The sequence below is a fragment of the Curcuma longa genome, chromosome 8 (genome assembly GCF_044706935.1).
Source record: "Curcuma longa cultivar G26 ecotype Majalengka, Jawa Barat chromosome 8, ITB_CL_G26_1.1, whole genome shotgun sequence".
Classification (NCBI taxonomy): Eukaryota; Viridiplantae; Streptophyta; class Magnoliopsida; order Zingiberales; family Zingiberaceae; genus Curcuma; species Curcuma longa.
The window spans coordinates 1643957-1664161 of NC_133868.1; the positions used below are offsets into that span (position 1 = coordinate 1643957).

Genomic DNA, 20205 nt, shown 5'->3' on the forward strand with positions numbered 1-20205 from the left:
TTTGAAATATTGACTGGGATGACCAAAATACCTACTGATGTTGAAAGGCACTTCCTGCATCTGGAGGGAAAAGGTAAGGAAAGAAAGCACAAAAAAAGCCACCTACTGAAATTGAAATACTAAATCATCCGCTACTAATTTGGACTCACATCTACTCTATGCACCAAGAAGGTTGCAATACAATGAGATCAAGTGAACAAGGTTCATGCATCAAGACCGTGCCTGCAACTTAACAGTATAAGAGACATGAGTCCTATCGGCAATGTGCATATGCCATGCTACTATGTAAGATCAAAATGAATAGCATTGGCTAAAAACTCCATTGCTGTCACATTATGCTCATTAGTAGCATTATCAGCACTAGATAATATAAACAAAGTAAGTGTTTGGTTGATCATTGTTAAACATCAAAGCAGTATCTAAGCAGAGGAAAAGTATATCTGGATAAGTTTGACAAAAGCGTTTGAAAAAAAAAGTAAAGCACTGAGACAGTTTTAACTGGTCATGTGCTGAACTTTCATCTCTCTCAAATTTTCATATAGCCTTCAACATGCCTAGCTGCTGCCTAATTGGACTGAGAGGGTTGGTAGATAAACTGGCTTATGATTCTTGAACATTTCAGCATGCATAATCCAGTCATATAAGTATCAAGATGCATATAGTTCTCAAAAGTTCGCTCCAAGGTATACTGCAACCGAATAAAGAAATTCATGTAATGAGCTGCTCATGTACCGTACAAATTCACAATTAAATGAGTTATTATCCTCGGAAACCAAAAATATGACAGGCCAAGTATTTGTCATCTGTGATTACATATTTACACACAAAAAATGTCTGAAACAAGGTCAAATAAAGTCTATGCACCGAAGCACATGGGCATCTGCGTCAAAATAAATTGTATTTATCATATCACTCTAAAACAATCTAAGTGACAACTTTAATCCTTGTTGTTGAATGCCTTCAAAAAATTTATGGGAGAAAAAAAAAGAGCAATATAACAACAGTTGAGAGCAATTGAAGTTTCAATCTCTTTCCTCCACCTCTTTAGAATTGTCCCTTAAATTTGTCAACATTAGTCTCATCTCATTAATACTTCCAGAAGAAATGATGATGTAAAAAATAAGGAAGATGATGAATCGATGAGTTTTCAATATTCTCTCAATTACTTGCAGATTGTTATAAGTAATTGAGAGAATATTGAAAACTCATCAATTCATCATCTTCCTTCTTTTTTACATCATCAATTACTTGCATATTGTTATAAGCCGACCCCACTTAGTGGGATAAGGCTTGGTTGTTGTTGTTGTACTTGCAAATTGTTATACTGACCAGATTATATGGAAAGATAAAAAAAATGCGATATAGATTTGTGAATTATTTAAAAAAATTTAAACAAGTCAAAAAGGCATTGACAAATACGTTTTTCTTTTCTTTTCGTTTTTTTATTTTCTTTTTCCTGAAACAAAGAAAAAAAGTTTTTTTCAACTAAGCAAATGCAACCTTAGATTGTTAAACATGAGTCAAGTATCATTGAGTGGCAACGAGAGCAATGATAATCAAATTTCTCATCTAATTCGAACCCAACATATTGTTCATCTCCAAAAACCTAATTGCTAGTTGGAGATGCCTGTGAAACTCCAAACATACCCTAGTAAAGAAAATGCTCAACATATTAACATTTATCAATAGCTTTAAGAGAAACAGGACGAGTTGAAGTATAGCATGTGTTTGTCATATTGGGAAGACGTAAAAAAGTAGTAGATGTATAACTACTTTAACCTCATAAACCTAATACATCATTAACTGTAACCGAATTGCCAAGTCTCCTGCATGCAGCTTCGATTCTTTTGTTGTGTGGTTCACACCTTTATGATCACATTTCACATTAATGTGAGGTGTATGTCATGCTGTGCGTGTCAATATTAACCTAAATGACAAGGAATTGAACAGTGTTATTGTTTTTTTATTGGTTATAACATTATGTTTATTAGAAAAAGTCTCCTAGAATAGGTCAAAATCCCTATATAAATAGGGACCTGTATCTTATAATAAAGATAAGAATTCTAGATTATTTTTATTAACATGGTATCAGAGCTGGTAAAATTAGGGTTTATTTTCGGCGCCGCCTTTGTTTCGGGATTTCCTTCTTCGCGAGTTTATTCCTAGGCGCGCGAGAGAGACAGAGTAGGCGAGAGAAACAGAGGAGCCTCGCGACCTTTGCCTCTATCCTTCGGCCGAGGCTCTCTTCCACGCGCTCAGCCATTGGGACTTCGTCTGCGACCTACGCGTCCCAGACATCGCCGCCGAATCGAGCACGTCCGCTCCAACCTGCTCATCGCTAGCATTGGAAATTAGGTTTTCTTTTCCCTCGCGCCGAATCAATCTGACGCAATCCGGCGGAGGCGGAGGCGGTACATCGCGAGCAGAGCAGAAGGTTTGCTCCTGTGCATCCGCGACACCGATCTCCTTTGCGAGCTCCTGTTCATCAGCGACGCCAATCTTCACGCTTGCACGCCAGCGTTGAAGGTCCCCACCAACTGCTATCCCGGCGCCCCGTCCAGTTGTGATCGCGCATCCACGCCGGCTGCCTCTGCTCCATCCTTCCTCAGCCGGCAGTTCACCTCCCGTAGCAGGTCGGCCTTGGACTGCGCCTCCCTCTTCTCCTTTTCCCGCCGCGCCATCGCCTCGAGGCACACCCGGTGATCCTCCGGCAGCTTCACCACCACCTCGGCGAGATCCGCTGCCCGCCGCCGATTGTAACCCAGCTCAGCTGCAACGGCCCTCAAGAACCCTAAGCAAGAGAACGAGAAATTTTCCGCGAATGCAGCCAGGAACCTCAAACCGATTTTTTTTTCTTGAAGCCCGAGTTGGTTGGGTGTGACAATTTTTTTCTTGAAGCCCGAGTTGGTTGGGCGTAGCTGGTGTCTGTTCCCTGGTTCCGATTAACTCAGACCTGCAGCTTGGTCAATACAATCTGCAGGCACTTCTTGAGCCATCACAGGTTGGGCCTATACAAAAGTATACGAATGTATTCATGCTGTCAGTTCCTTTTCTCTCACAGCAGTAGGCTTCAGTACAAAAATCAACAAAAACATTGAGCTCATATTGTATCTAAAAATGTTACTTTTGATAAACCAATGCTTGTCTCTGCAGAAGAATTTGTCAAGTTCTCTCAATATCAGGAATCATTTAAGTCTTCATCTTCCTCTATCACTGCTATTGCTGATTCAGGTAACCACAATGCATACCTTGTTTCCTCATCCTCTAAATAGGTCATTGATTCTGGTGCCACAGATCATATGACAGGTAATTCTAATCTCTTTTCTACTTTCATATACAAATCCAGCACTCCTATTGTTACCTTAGCTGATGGGTCATCATCTTGCGTTCGTGGGTCTGCCACTGTCAATCTCACTTCTTTGCTTTCCTTATCCTCTGTCTTACATTTACCAAATTTATCCTTTAATTTGCTCTCTGTTAGTCAATTAACTCGAAATCTTAACTGTTGCATCTCATTCTTTCCTGATCATTGTTTATTTCAGGATCTTTTGACAAAGAAGATTATTGGTAAAGGACATGAAAATGGAAGTCTCTACATTCTTGATTCACCTATCCCAAGATCTCTCGTTTGTTCAGGTGTGAATTCTCCTTTTAACGCCCATTGTAGGTTAGGACATCCATCTCTTTCATTGCTCAAGAAACTCTGTCCACAATATAATAGCGTGTCTTCATTAAATTGTGAGTCATGTCAGTTTGCAAAACATCACCGTCTTAGTTCAAGTCCAAGGATAAATAAACGTGCTATTAGTCCTTTTGAGTTAGTTCATTCTGATATTTGGGGTCCTTGTCCTATTCTATCTAAACCTGGTTTTAGATATTTTGTCACTTTTGTGGATGATTATTCTCGTGTAACTTGGTTATATTTAATGAAAAATCGTTCTGAGTTATTTTCTCTATTTAGTGCTTTTTGTGCGAAAATTAAAACTCAGTTCGATATGTCCATCCGTACTCTACGAAGTGACAATGCCAAAGAATATACGTCCAGTCTATTTCAATCTTATATGAGTCAGAATGGTATACTTCATGAAACTTCTTGTGTTGATACTCCATCCCAAAATGGTGTAGCTGAACGTAAGAATAGACATCTTCTTGAAACAGCACGAGCTCTTTTATTCCAAATGAATGTTCCCAAGTCTTTTTGGGCAGACGCGGTTTCTACTGCATGTTTTCTCATTAACCGTATGTCATCCTCTGTTCTTCATGATGAAATTCCCGTAGTATCACTACCAGTAATCACAATATCATCCACATACACAACTAACAGAATAATATCAGCTTCTGATTGCTTGTAGAACACAGAATGATTAGAAACTGGTATTATTCTGTTAGTTGTGTATGTGAATGATATTGTGATTACTGATAGTGATACTACGGGAATTTCATCTCTCCAACCATGATGAGATAAGGCCTCACGGACAGTTTTAGGAATAGAAATAGAGTCAAGTGAGGCAATAAAAGAACAGGAAGAAGACGACAAGTCATTATTAGAAACAAACGAAGTAATAGGATAAGTACACTGACATTTACCTTTTCGTAATGCAATAGGAAGATCATCATTCGGAATTGGATCTGATGACAAAGTAATAGGTGCAGGACATGAATCAGGAGGTCGATGCCTGGAGTATATTTCAATAATAGGAGGCTTGATAAGAGTCGATTCTGAGATAGGTGTACAGGATGTAATAGAATATACCAATAAATCATCATCTTCCTTTTGAGAAGTCGGGATATGTGAGGATGAAAAATAAGGTGTGTCTTCCATGAAAGTAACATCGATTGAAACAAGATATTTATTAATACTAGGACAATAACACCTATCTCAAAATCACAGTAGCTGGTGTCTGTTCCCTAGTTCCGGTTAACTCAGACCTGCAGCTTGGTCAATACAATCTGCAGGCACTTCTTGAGCCATCACAGGTTGGGCCTATACAAAAGTATACGAATGTATTCATGCTGTCAGTTGTCAGACTAAAAGCTCGTCTTGTTGCTAAGGGTTATGGTCAAACATATGGTATAGATTATTCTGATACTTTTTCTCCTGTTACAAAGTTGACATCTGTTCGTTTATTTATTTCTCTTGCTGCTACTCATCATTGGCCTTTACATCAACTTGATATCAAGAATGCTTTTCTTCATGGTAATCTTCAAGAGGAGGTGTATATGGAGCAACCTCCTGGTTTCATTGCTCAGGGGGAGATGGGGCGAGTTTGTCGTCTTCGAAAGACTTTATATGGTTTGAAACAAAGTCCTCGTGCTTGGTTTGGAAAATTTAATCAGGTTATTGAAAAGTTTGGTATGAAGAAAAGCAAGTCTGATCATTCTGTGTTCTACAAGCAATCAGAAGTTGGTATTATTCTGTTAGTTGTGTATGTGGATGATATTGTGATTACTGGTAGTGATACTACGGGAATTTCATCTCTCAAATCTTTCATTCTCACTCAGTTTCATACAAAAGATTTAGGGATGCTAAAGTATTTCTTAGGTGTTGAAGTAATGAGTAAAAATGGTATATTTCTATCTCAAAGGAAATATGTTCTCGACTTATTAACTGAGACGAAAAAGTTAAGGGCAAAACCTTATAGTACTCCAATAACTCAGAATGTGGATCTTACAGCAAATGGGAAATTATTTGAACATCCAGAGAGATATCGAAGATTGGTTGGAAAGTTGAATTATCTTACCTTAACTCGTCCAGATATTGCATATTCGGTTAGTGTTGTTAGTCAGTATATGTCATCTCCAACGGTTCATCATTGGGTCGCATTAGAGCAAATTTTGTGTTACTTGAAGGGCGCACCCGGACGAGGAATTGTATATAAAAATCATGGGCACACTCGTATTGAATGTTTTTCAGATGCAGATTGGGCAGGTTCTAAAATGGATAGGAAGTCTACTTCAGATTATTGTATCTTTGTTGGAGGAAATTTAGTGTCATGGAAGAGTAAAAAGCAAAAGGTTGTGTCGCGATCCAGTGCAGAATCAGAATACAGGGCTATGACACAGTCTGTATGTGAAATAATGTGGATATATCAACTGTTGACTGAAGTAGGACTCAAAATTTCAATGCCAGCAAAACTATGGTGTGATAATCAAGCTGCTATTCACATTGCATCAAATCCCGTGTTCCATGAGCACATTGAAATTGATTGTCATTTTATTCGTGAGAAAATTCAACAAGGCTTGATCACTACAGGATATGTAAAAACTGGTGAACAATTGGGGGACATCTTCACAAAAGCTTTAAATGGGAATCGAGTTGATTATCTTTGTAACAAGTTTGGGCATGATCAATATCTATGCTCCAACTTGAGGGGGAGTATTGGTTATAACATTATGTTTATTAGAAAAAGTCTCTTAGAATAGGTCTATAAAATCCCTATATAAATAGGGACCTGTATCTTATAATGAAGATAAAAATTCTAGATTATTTTTATTAACATTTTTGTTTGATAAATAATCTATTTGTTTGTTTAACTTGAGAATCATAGCTGGCGTTATAGTCAATAGATTCACTTTTGGGTGAGCTTGAGTATTATAAAAAGTGGTCCAGTGACTGCATATGCAACCACCTAGGTGTTTCAGGTAAGGGACAGCATCACATATGTTATATGTCGTCCCATTAGGCAGTTTGAGTGTCTATGCAAAATGGAAAGAAAATATAAATTTGATTCAGTTGATTTAATGACTTAAAACTTAATGACTTTTTTAATTATATTTCTCCACTATAAAAAATTATTTTTGTGATATTAAACAATAATTATGTTTTTGATGCGGCAACTCGTAATTTGTCATTTAAATATGTTTCCAACTTATAACCACTTAATAATTATATCCATATTATTAGTAAATATAACTTAATCTGTTGCTATATTATGTGTTTTTTACTGAATGATTAGTATTTTTTTCTAAGTAGAATCCACATAATTTTAATTGGCCATTGCCCATAAAAGACTTCTATCATCTTAATATGATTGGGGAGAGGAAGTCAAATGTTGACCTTGTGATACTGAGTACAATGTGGTATTAAACAATCTGTTGCATTTATGTCACATAATAGGCCTTTAAACCAATCTATAGAGTGAGAACAATTTATCAATAAGTTCACTTATGTTCATTGCATAATAGGCTCTTTTAGCAGGAGTGCCAGTGTAAACAAGGTGCTCCAACTTGAGTTATAGCCCTTGTCATAATCATCTTATCATATATACAATTTGTTGTCAAGTAAACATTTTAAGATTACAGCTCTATGATTTATGTATTCTATTCACACTAACAGAAAGAAATTACATTTAACATATAATATTACTCGAAAATATTATCTTCTATTATAATTCCAAAAGTGATGATTCTTTTCTATAGTGATAAATGATTTAATGCGGTGGTTTGTTACTGCTTTCATATGGTGAGAGCAGCTGCCATTCACTGGGGCTTCAAGTGTTGACTCCTATATAATCAAGCCACCAACTTCCTTGACCTTCTGGCATATGTAAGTGAGTCTAATAACTGTTTAGTATATAGCAAAGGGGGCCTCCAATAACAAGAGAAAGGATATGGAGTTCGACTTTTCTTATATTCTTCCTCAAGTATTGGCACAACACACTTATGTCAGAATGATAATAATATGTAGGCTGGAACAAAGGTGTCAGAATAATAATATGTTTCTGATATAGTTCCCTAGCTTTGTGATTAGAAAACATAGGAAGATAGTCCAATAAAGTTTTTCCTAGCGACTTGCCTTTTTAAGATCTCCTAACTCAGCAACAAAGAAGATGTGAGGGCAAACTTAGGTTAGTGATGGCACACTTTCATTTCAAATGCTTGTTTTGCCTCTAGAGTTAGGTCATACTTGATTCACTCTTGGTTTGGTGAACCTAATTGTGATGAATTAAAACACATAGACACTTGCACATTTAGATGCATACACTAAGTTACACAGATTATTTTGGGAGGAAAGTACTTTCCACATGTTGATGGGGTACCTACTTGTTATATCTTAATATATTCAAACACTTGCTTCGCTATAGTGAATAATTAAAATACATAGACGATAGATAGGAAAGAAAGAAACTAATCACAAAAAAATAGCTTTCAAAGGTTAATGAAAAATTTAATGGCAAACAAGTCTTTGGCAGGTCTCTTTGTACGTGTTATCCGAAAAGAGCACTTAATGATTATTAATTTGCCCAAATCAGAATTTAAAATTGTACATGAGGATCCTATAAAAACATCTTAAATTCAAAGAATGGTCTCTAGACAATAGCTAAAGGCCCAATACTACCACTTGGGTCTAGAACCAACATCTTGATGCTCATGATTTAGATAGTAATGCTAGTGATTTAGAGATCTCCCAAAAAGCATTTAATGCTCATGTTGTGCCATTCTCCATTCTCTTTTTCTAGTTGAATGGCATGTACTTCCATGTTGCCCATTTTTCAATTACAGAAAATAACTAAGGGTGATGCCCTCACATTGCATTTAGCCAAGGCAGTTTAGCAAATAGTAGGTCATAAAATAGTAAATCGCGACATGGATAGGGGCTTTTCCTAAGTATTGCTGATAGTACAACAACATGAAAGACACTAATCTCTACGGTAAGCACAACATGTGTGGAAGTGTGAAATAGTTTAAGCTTAATACACAAGGGAGAAGCAGAATCCCAACATCATTTTGGAGAGCCTTCTTTTCCAAATTTCTGAATTACCCAATCATGATGTGTACAGTCGTACACATTGACATGCATAGCAGTCTTTTGCACTTTAGTTTTTTATGAATCCTTATTCCTTTAGTTCTTGTTAATTTGTAAACGATCTATCAACCTCTTTGAATTAAAAATAATGGTTTAGCTAACAATGTAAGAGCTTTATAAATAATCCATCACTTTCTACATAAGCTGCAGAAAGACAAACATTGTAATTTCTAACAAAGCTTTTTATTCAACTGCAAAATAATTGCGGCACCTATTTAAGTTGCAAATGTCTTACTGGATAAGACAAATGATTGCAGAACTAAACATCCAACTCCATGGCCTAAAAAGCTTCGCTCTCTATAGTTTTCCAATCCAACATGCTTTCAAGGAAATTTAACTCAATGCAACAAAAGAAGTTATCAGCAATGTTTACGAACGGTATGGAATAACTCCTGCCCAAAGATATCAGGATACCAGATATTATTTTGTTAGATGTTTAATATAAAGTTGAATATGGATCAATGAATGGCTAGGAATCTGAATCAGTTCTACAATAAGCTTTCAATGCTAAAATCTGGTAGCAATCTTAATTAAAGGTCATATACAATAATACCAAAGCAAATGTTTGCAGTGACCTCTAAGCAAATATAAGATGATCTATACATATAGCGAGTTCAAATCAAAAGATTTTACAATAAAAATAGCAACAGTTCCCAAGTATAAAAGATGCAAGTTTAAGGCAAGATGTATTATAGCTAGTGCTACAGATCAAGAGGAGAGATCAAAAAAAAAGAATTTCAAAAACTCAAAATGCTGAGAGTGCTAATTTACAAAAGAATAATAAAAAAATAGTGTATTGTGTTATCTATTTGCCAGTAAACACAACATCTTGGTTTTCTTTTATTTTTCCTTTTTCAAGATTCAAATTCCATTAAAAGACATATCTCTTTCGATTTCATCTTCCAGGGACAAGAAACATGTTTTAAACTTAGACATCATCATATCCAAAAAACCTTGCATCAATACAAATTCAGTTGTTATACAAGGTTCTCATACACTATTGATTAGGCTAAGTTATCTTAAATTTATCAAGTTATACTTGTAAAGTGTTACAAAAATGAAAGAAGATGCAGAAAGTGTACCTTCTCAAATCTATGATTGATCAACACTTTTTGATTGTTGTTGAATCTGTTGAAGAAGTGTTGCAGCAAGCTGCAGAGTTGCCTGCAGACGCTTCTGAGGATCTGCTTCTGTGTCTGCTTGCTGGTTTTGCAGACCAGAGTTAACTAAGGTTTGCACTGCAGGAATATTTGATTGTTGCTTCTGGTTCTGTGGCACCTGATTAAGTTGTGCACCTAAAGAACTAGAAGGGAAAGAATGGGTATGTGTCGCAGAATTTTGATCTGAAGCTTGGGCATTCAGTGCTGGAGCCAAAGCATGTGAATTGGCAATTTGCAACAAGTTTGACTGTTTCTTCTGACCTTCAATTGAAAAGGCAGGTTCTTTACCTAACTGTTTATGTTGCCCCAGAAGAATTGCCAGTTGAGCAAGTTGCTCTGGCTCTAGGGGGGATGGAACATTTGAAGATGCTTGAGGCTCTGCATGTACTTGTGTAGTAAACTTGCCTGTGTGCAAGGGAATGGATGAAGTTTCAGCTGCATAATTGCTTGAAGCATATCCTTGGGAAACCTTAAGATTTCCCAGTGGGTGTGGCTCTGCATTAGAACTACTAGTTATTTGTGAACCAGTGCTTGGAAGAAGAGCAAAAGTTCCACGATCAGAAGTTGGAATGTGCATTTGATTAGACCAACTTGGTGACTTTGCTGAATTTAGAGGCTGGAGTTGGTCATGTCTGCTTGTCAAATGATAGTCCGGAAATTTTTCCATTGGTTGAATGGAACCAGAGTAAGGAAGATTTTCTTTCAGTTTTTGCAGTGGCGAATAAGGAGCTGGAGGAGGTAAAAATCCAGAAGATGGGTTGAAATAGCTCTGACTCTTAGAAATAGCCCTTAAATCAGGGGATATACTCTTTGCTAATGATGCATTTTCATGAATACTAACAAGATCACTTGATGGAGGCACAAGGGTTGGCAGTTTTACTTCAGCGACTTCAATAGGTTGGTGGAGGGAACTGAAGTTGGAATCAGGTTGTTGAAACTTTAAAATGACACCAGAGATGCTCATCTTCCCGGGAACTTTTAGAACTTGTTCAGAAAAGTCTGATGGTGGCACTAGAAATAAGGTAACCTTCTCACCAAGCTTAGCAACAGCTATGCGCTGTTTCTCTCCCAGATAATGCATGAATTCATTGTAAAAAACAAAATCAGTGTCATTTTCAGGAACAAAGAACACCACCCACGAACTGGTTGCCTGATAATAATGTTTAGCAAGCATGTCGAGGCCTGTTCTAGCTGTGCAATTTAAGAACTCTGGTCTGCAATGTGATAGTGAGAATTTTGAAATTGATAACATGTAAAAATTCCACATGAATAAATCAGAAATTATTCGTGCAACGAAATTTACTTTAAAAAAAACTGTCATTTAAACTAGCAACATAATGATAAGTGAAAAAGAATCAAACTAAAAGTAGAGTAGCAAATATAACCGATCCAATAAGTACAGGCCATCTGAAAGTGCAGGACAATTGGATGAATGAGTAAATAAATAAAAAGAAGGTTCCAAATACAGATTATTTTCATTTGCACAGGAAGTTTCGTTGTCTAAATATCTGCTTTCTATATTTAGATATAAAACCAACTAAATTTCAAAGAACAATAAATTAGCATATTAAATAACTTACAACATAAAGTCAAGGACTTTTCCAACAGGAAAGCAACGTGCCCGACAAACAGGAGTGCCACCCTTTGCAATTGTTCCCTCCCATTTCCAGTCCAGTATCTGTAGGGGTGGACGTTCAGGACTTGCTCTTGGCGACTTGGCTATATCTGAACCAAGACCTGCATGAAAATAATTTAAATCTCTCCATGATTCATCCCGGTCAGTGAAAGGACCATTTACAGTCCTCAAACTTTGAGGAGCCAAAGGAGCAGATTCAAAATCTTTATTGAAAATGCTATTGTAAGGCAAATTGGGAGAGAACTTCATCCGTCCAAAGTCATGCTTTCTTTGTTCTAAGTCAGAGAATGGATATTCTGGAAGTTCTTTTTCAGAAAATGGATCTAGTTTTGCCTTTTTAGCTGATGGAAAAGAACTATCCTCTATTCCCCATGAATCATCAAGGGGTGGAGTTCTCCGCTCTCTTTCGAAAGGAACATCATGCCACCGTCCAGCTCTCTCTACTGTGGGACTATTTCTGTAGCGATCATAAAGTTCTTCTGACATCCTTCTGTCTGAATTCAACTCTGGCATCCTGTTATGTTCAACATTGACACCAAAAATGGATCCTGGAATTGCAGCAGGACGTACATAACTGTTTTCCCCATAGTCAATGAAACTTGCTTCATTAGACCGCAAAAGTCTTGCATCACGAGGAGAAGATGGGAAATTTTCAATATGACTATCATAACCCCTATCCCACCGAGAAGGTTCAGCATTTTTTGGACCAGATCTGAAATTAGATTTAAGGTGTGAAGCAAACGGGGCATTGCTAAGGTTCCTCCCTGAGTCAGTAAAGTCACTTTTGGCAAAACATATCTGCACACGGGGGTTGTTAAATAATTTTCCTTGAAGAGCTTCTTTAGCCCTGCAAGCTGCAACTATACTTCGATATCTTACAAAGGCATAACTACGAAATGTAGAGATGTTGTCAATTTCACCAAAAGGAGAAAAAGCTCTCCTTAGATCATCTTTTTCAACATTGAGAAATGCTGGGAAACCTATCCACAGCTCTTCACAAGGTTCCATGCTATCATTTCCCTTCTCCTTTTCATGTGACCTTTCAGGACTATGGTCATGACTTCTAAAATCTCTTCTAACCAATGTCTCTCCACGTTCAGTAGAATATCTTCCATCGTTAGGATGTGAATATTCATCACCCAATGGTGATAATGAAACCCTGTCCTGTAAGTCAATTTTCTAAAGTAAATGAATACTAGAAACTTAAATTTAGACTACTTGGACACTCACTGCTAGATGTTGAGGACAGTTGGTCCCAAGCAATTAAATAAATAAACTACATGGCACTGAAGCAGCTAGAACATCATGAGTGTCATATATACACAACAATTGGTATGATGAGGCTCAAGATGCACAATCTTAGAGAAAAAAATAGGTTTTGACCCTGGAAAATTACAAAATCAGCAAATGTTGGCCGAGATTCTATCAACTTTGGGAAAGTGAACTTGAAATCAAATTCTTCTATATAAGAATATGAAAATAAATAGTTCTTAAGTTTGACATGAGTTAAGAACACTAATTTGCAATTGGTGCTACTGGCAAGCAATGATAAACATCCATGATCAAGAAGCAAGATAAAAAATATGCAATGAAAAAGGCTGAAAGTTCCAGCTGTGTGGTCCATAAATTTGGTAGTACAAAAGGAGATTTAGATCACAGAGAGTAGTGGTCATTGAGCTGTTACCTTAAACTTTGTTTTAAGGCTAACTCATTGCAATAGTTACAGAGCTTTGGAATTTGGAGCATACCCATAAAACAAATTAACACCTTGATGATGTCTTGTATTCGAGGAATATCATAAAAGGAGCATCCAAATACGAATGCTGTTCAAGGTGCATAATTAGGTTGACTATGCTCACACTGCTTCCTTAGTTGTTCACAGCAAAAGTGCACCTATTGTATTTTCTGCCCTAGTACAAGATAAGCAACCAAGTGGCAAGCCAACTTAGCACCTAATCATATCTTACGTATAAATGAGCGAGGTAGGTATAAATAGGGCTGCAAACAGCCAGCTGAACCAAACTTCGTTATGTTCAAGATTGTTTGGTATGTTAACCGAGCCAAGGCAAACTGATCCTAAGATTAACCAAGCTATTGAAATCGTTGTTCAAGTCTAGTTTAGATTCTTTTTTTAAGCTAGAACTTGGTTCAAGCTTGACATGAGGGTTTGTTTAAATGTTATCCTCTTAATTTGAGCTTATTTGATTGAGATTATTTGATTGTTTGAAGTTTTTACATTTTTAAAGTTATTTGGTTGGTTAGTGAGCTTGATATTTCAAGCTTCTTTGTTTGTTTTGTGAATTTCTTTGTTTATTTACAGTTTTATTTATAAGCTTGATAAAGGCTTTGTTAATAAGTACGGGCCCCAACCTTTGTTCGTGAACATCATTTATGATCATTGGTCACAATCTCTATTCAGGAATATTAACAAGCTGATTACACATATTTTCAAGCTTGTTCATTTAGTTTAATGAATTGTTCAAGTTATTCATTTAATTAACTTTGTGCACGTTGAACGAGCATAAATAAACACTTATTAAGTCAAACATCAATGTTGCTCACGAACATTTGATTCGTTTAAACCCTAAGCAAAGATAGTGCCTTCTGGATTCTATAAGTACTTTGCAAGAAACAAGTATATTATTCTATTACTTTGCAAGCAATTTGCATCCTATAGAATTTTTTATAGTTTTCACCACTAAAATCTTGTTTAAAAGAATGAAATAACTAAGAAAATACAGAGGATAAAGTAAAAAAAACTCACCAAAAAGGTTGCACATGAAAGTGAGTTTTCCATTTAAATTGTAAGAAAACAATATAAAAGAAAACTAGAACTGAAATTTCTAAATTTTTTTCCTTCCAGTTTTATGCAAATGAAAACTAAAGAAAAATACAGCTGTGAAATCTTTTTATTACCTTATTTTCTTTCCTCATACTAAGCAGACTTAAGTATTTGAGATACCTTGATTCCCCTACATGATGCATTTCTACACAGACCTACTCTGTATTCAGGAGAGGATGGGGACAGTGCACAGTGCTATCATGATCAATTAAGGAGCTGGAATACCACGTGCTCATATCAGAGAGACTTTAGAAGCTAAGGAGCAGTGTCTATATGAACCTAGTTTTTATTGCTCTTTTCTTTGAAGGGGAAATATGAATATCTACATGAACCTTGTTTCTACTTCTTCCCTTTGAAGGACAAATAAAGTAGCTGAACAATGACATTAATAGATCCAAATTTTACAACAGTATTAGTCCAAATACATTGCCAGATAATAATATGGAATTGAAATAACCGTAACCACTTCTTAGTCTTCAGAAGCATATCATTGGTCTTACCATCACACCTGAAGTTAGCATTTAATTTGATCTCTAATAACCAGGTAGTAAACATTTGGTGTCACTTTTAATGATTAATCAAGAAAAAACAAGTCTGAGGTATATAGCCCTAGAACAGAAGGGACATAGATGATAGATGAAACATCAACAAAAGCAATGAGTGTAATACTGTCAAGTTATAGAAATATTTCTTCAAAAACTTTGATTATTTACATTTCATTACTCTTCTTGTTAATGTTCCTAAAGCAATTCATGAAAAGAAGATAATTTACCTGCAATGGGGGAGAGAGAGAGAAGTCAAGTGAAATAGAAAATGAGCAATCCCTACTGTCTTCATATATACAAAATATAGGGGCAGTTCATATAAATACCATTATTTTACATTTTTTTCTCTTATTGTTTACAAACAAACTTGAAGTCGGTTTTATCTCTTCCCTAAAACATCTCCATAAGAAAATGCATCCCCATTAATCATGTTCTATCAAAGAATTGAGATTACTGCACTTCATCCAATCTAAAAGGGCATCAAACCGCTTTCATTGAAACAGCTAAATTTTTTACACACTTCTAAGCATATGGCACTCACAACAGAATACTGAATTTGTAGCTACAATTTACACACTTCATTGTCCAACTTGAAACATCAGTAATCCAAGTTCAGTACTGTTTTTACATGTCAAACAAATCTTAAACTCATTATTAAATTTTCCATTGGCTAGGATGCAACAAGGAACTCCTTTCTTTTGCACATTAATTAGTCAGCAAATCCAAGAATTAGCTTTCACTCGCTACTCAGATAAACTGACAACTGAGTAATCAGAACTTTCAATATTTTAAATGGAAACAAATTGCTTTATATATGACTAAAATAACTGTTATTTCCCAAATGAACTTTGTTCAATGTAGAACCATTTAACGAAGTTTATGTGATGCATGATTTAGTATGTATTAACTAATCCCTACTCACATATAGGTGACGCGCATAGTTGGACCCAAGAATTTAGGACATACAGTTAGCTGTTAGTACTAAGTGCGTAGATATTGTTTCTTAACTAAGCCAAAATTATCTGGTTCTCGTCATAGTTTTAGGAAGTATGTAATTCCATCACATATGCTGTTTTGCCACAGGCATATGTTATATGCACATATGTGTATGCAATCACTTATTGCTTCAATATTCAAGTAAATTGCCTAGACCAAGCTAGTTTATTAATTTATCAAGACATTATTTATGGAAATCGGAAAACCTCACATTCAAATTAGAGAAGAAAAATGATCAATTTAGTTTATGTTATCTTAATCCAAATATAATTTTTCTCTATTTTATTAATATTATTTTAGTGTCAAACACCTAAGCACCTGTCTACTATCTTGGCATTATGTCTATGTCTGAAACTATATTTTAAACAGGAATTCAATAGATTCTGAGTGAACAATTAATGTTCATAAAAACAAGAATGCTTAATAAAGATGTCTTTAATCTTCATAATTGGGATTTATTCAGTTCTCAACCTAAGTTCCAGGGGTTTGAAACTTTTTTCAGAAGAACTAAATCTAAAAGATAATATGTTTATGTGTGTTAAATATAGGACAAAGAATTTGAAGTAGTTAGGATAAGTAACTGGGACAAGTAAAATGGGTGAGAAAACAAAGCAAAGTCATGTATAATCTATAAGATAATGGTTATCAGAACCATTTTATGGATTTATTCACTTGAATGCTAACAGTGACTTAAGAAAGGAATTAAGAATTCCCGGTCCATCCATCAAAGAGTGTATGAATAAATAGTCTTGCATTGATATGTTGGAGGCTTATACATGTATAGTTATTCATTTTTTTTCTAATTAATTCAATTGGATTTTTTTTCTCCATTTGATATCTTTGTAGAGTTTTTTCATCCTCTTCCACCCCTGTTGCCCATTTTTCTTTGGCATGAAGTAGCTATTGCTTTCATAGATCGAGGTTGTTTGCAATTAAATTACTTGAATAACATATTTTTGCAAATTGCTTCATATTATTTTTTAGTTAAATTCAACATTGCAGAAGCTATACTAACTTCTTAAAGGAAAATGTGGAAGCTGCTTAGAATATACAAACATGAAGGGAGATCAACTATAAGTGTTCATGTGGTGAACCAATGCAGTTTTCGTTAATGGCAAATTAACTTAGTTGTCAAACAAAAGGCTAATAGTGACAATATGCAGTCTACAGGAAATAAATGCATACAATATTAAGTATTTGATTATCTGGGAACAAAAGAGTGAAAGGGATCATTCTAAAGAGGATAAGCAATGTGTGATTATAAGGTATCTTTGTAAGCATGATACATGAGAAATCATGATGCAAATCAATATATTGTATTCGTTTATTGACTTGTTTAAACAGCTCAACTGGCGTAATGAGAATCTGAGATTATCCTCTTCTTTACCGCAACCATATTTAATCAAATGTTTCCCTACACTAAACATTATATATGGAGTCAGATTAAAAAACGTACCAAATGAGTAAAAAGATTGTGTAGATTATCTTGCTTCAACGATGAGGTTCATATTATTGTAGTGAAAATTGTGCAGACTAATTTGCTTCACCAATGACTCATATTCTTGTAGTAAAAATTGTGAATATTAACTTGCTTCAGCAATGAGGTTCATATTGTTGTAATAGAAAGTTCAATCTACTAAATCCTCAATTTCTGATTACTTTTCTCTTGAATTTGAGTTATTTACCAAAACAGGCCATAAACAGCCAATGCATTTCTGTGCCAGGAACACGCAGCACGGAAGATAACTAGACTATATGTGAGCAATAGTTACTTTGACTGCCGTTCTTTAATATTTGCAGGGATACAGTTAGAATGGAATTACTTTCCTGTCATAGAGACAGAAAAGTGTCAACAGACATTTTTCCTGGTACCATTCCTTTTCATGCCCTCAAGAGACAATCATGAATATTGTATATACTGGATTAGCTGGCATTCATCTTAAATATTTCACAGATTAAATACAATAGTTTAGGTCAACAAGAAGATACTACATGTCATCTACTTAAGGGGAAAATATAATATATTAAAAAGATGCTCCTCAACAATGTGTTAATCACCACCAAAAGATCAGTGTGCAACAACGAGGAAGCCAAGTTTCTTCCATGTCACAACAGGGAACAAACAATAGATTTAGAATGTAAGAAACAGACTTACTATGTTTTCACATTTTGTATATTCTCCTTAGATAGTGGCATAAGATATATGCAGACAGCTCAATTGAAAAGTTGGAACTCATGGATTCTTATTTTGGGTGTTATATTGTTCTTTTCTCAACACCCTAATTGGCAATTAAATAATAATCTAAGAAATTATCATGCTAAGAGAAATAATTCAACAGATGAGTTTAGGGACTATAACTGGTTGAAGTTTAAAGGTTCCATGAAAAATCAGCTGTTTAAGATTGAATCATCTATCATTCAGATAGCCTTTACATGGGTTTTTGTAATATCTTATTTCTCCTTTTCTTGTTGAAGGTTATGTCCCTCTTTGTTCATTTGATCTTACCCACTTAGATCATTAGTCTTGCTAAGTAGGTAAATTTCTAAATAAAATCAATTGCAGATAATGAAAAGCTATCAGTATTATCTGAAGGAACAGCATATTGTTGAGAAAATTGATTGAATGTAACACTTCTTCTAAGGTTACATGAGTAAAAAGATACAAGCTTGAGGTCACCTATTGAGTTCATGTATGATAATAATCCTACAAGATTAGATGGAGTGTTGGTACCTGACCTAGGTCAATTTTAAATGTTATGCATCTCTAGGCACTTTCATGATAGAATTGAATGGTGTGATGGTTAATAAATTTTAATGGAACTTTTCTTTGTTAATTTTGTGATGTAAAGTGCACAAAGCAATACATGACTTGCAAATACATGGGTACAACAAAACCGTAAGGAAAAGAATATTGTGTGCAAACAAGGATTTTCATCACTAACCCCCTTTGCAAACTCGACTCTAAGAGGATTCCCGGCAACAATGAACCCCTGGAGACCTCTCAAAGCGATGACTGCATCTTCCTCTTTCTTAAAGTTCACAAACGCATAGCTCCGGCCAGGTGTGTAAGCTATGTTCTCAATGTCCCCAAACTTGAGGAAATGCTCGTACAGACTGTTCTGGGAGACATGAGGACTCAAATTTCCAACCCACAAGTGCCTTGAGGAAGGAGCAACGCCCCATCCACTCCGCCGATCCTTCTCTTCCAACCTCGGCATGTAGTCACTGCTTATCCTGTCCCTTCCTCCACTTCTTCCCATCTAAAGTTATAGTAAAAAGGCAATCGGAACATAACGCCGAGAGGAGAAATCACAACAATACAAATAAATGCGGAAAAGAAAATAATAATGATGATTATGATAAAGATTCCTATTTTCGTAATTAAAAGGTGAACCTGGACGAAGTCGAAAACCCTAACAAAAGGTAAGCTTCAAATCAACGAATAGCCCTACAAGGAGCGACTTTTCCACCGAGAAAAATCCGACAAAAGCACGAACCGGAGCCCAAGCGGTAGCTGAAATGAGGCGAAAAAAAGATCGTGGAACTAATCTGAAGGAAGATATAAGGGTGAAAACAGACAAATCCTAAGGAACTACAATCGATCAGATCAACAAATCCTGAACTAACCATTCCCGCCTGGGAGCGAGAGGGTTTCGGTGTCGGCAACGGAGATTTGGGTTTGGAAAGAAGATACGAGGTAGGGTAAGAAGACGGAGCTCCCCTGCTGCGCCCTCTCTCGTCTCTATTTTTAATTCGACAGAAAGGAAGAGGAATTTGGGATTTTGGCAGCGAATTAACCAGATGACATTTATAGGCGTTTAAAAAGAGGAGAATAGAACGAAACGGTTTCAGAAGAAGCCAGCCCGTCCGATCTACGGAATGGTCTTATCCAACGGTCATTTCAGGCATGGAGAGCACAAATAGAAGGAAATTAAACTGAATCTGGTTGATGGGGTGACGATTAGCCAAAGGGGAGAGGGAATAACGGATCTACTAATGCATAGGTATCGAAAGAGAGGAGGAACCATACGATTCTTAGTTAAAGTAAGTCACTATGGGAGGTTGCTTGAGTTCTGACTGGGTCGACAAAGAAGACATGTCTATGGGAATACTAGAGTTAAGATATTGAGAATGGTAAACATGAAAAGAAATTATTCGAAAGACTCAAAATCATCTAGCAATGGCGACGATAATCTTTCGTCAATCCTCTGAAGATGATG

At 35.9% G+C, this 20205-nt stretch overlaps 1 protein-coding gene across 2 annotated transcripts; it reads right to left on the minus strand.

Moving 5' to 3' along the window:
- Nucleotides 1–372: 372 nt before the first annotated feature.
- On the minus strand, nucleotides 373–19747 carry LOC141833251 (uncharacterized). Of its 2 annotated transcripts, none has more exons than XM_074720649.1 (6): nucleotides 19613–19747; nucleotides 19380–19499; nucleotides 18928–19245; nucleotides 11547–12766; nucleotides 9889–11180; nucleotides 373–688 (listed from the first exon to the last, which is right to left on the minus strand). In XM_074720649.1, the coding sequence occupies exons 3-5, from the start codon at nucleotides 19243–19245 to the stop codon at nucleotides 9899–9901; spliced, it is 2820 nt and encodes a 939-aa protein (XP_074576750.1). In that variant the 5' UTR covers nucleotides 19380–19499; nucleotides 19613–19747; the 3' UTR covers nucleotides 373–688; nucleotides 9889–9898. The 2 variants fall into 2 exon arrangements, with proteins under 2 accessions (XP_074576750.1, XP_074576751.1); XM_074720650.1 differs by having other exon boundaries at nucleotides 19380–19534.
- Between the last annotated feature and the right edge of the window lie 458 nt (nucleotides 19748–20205).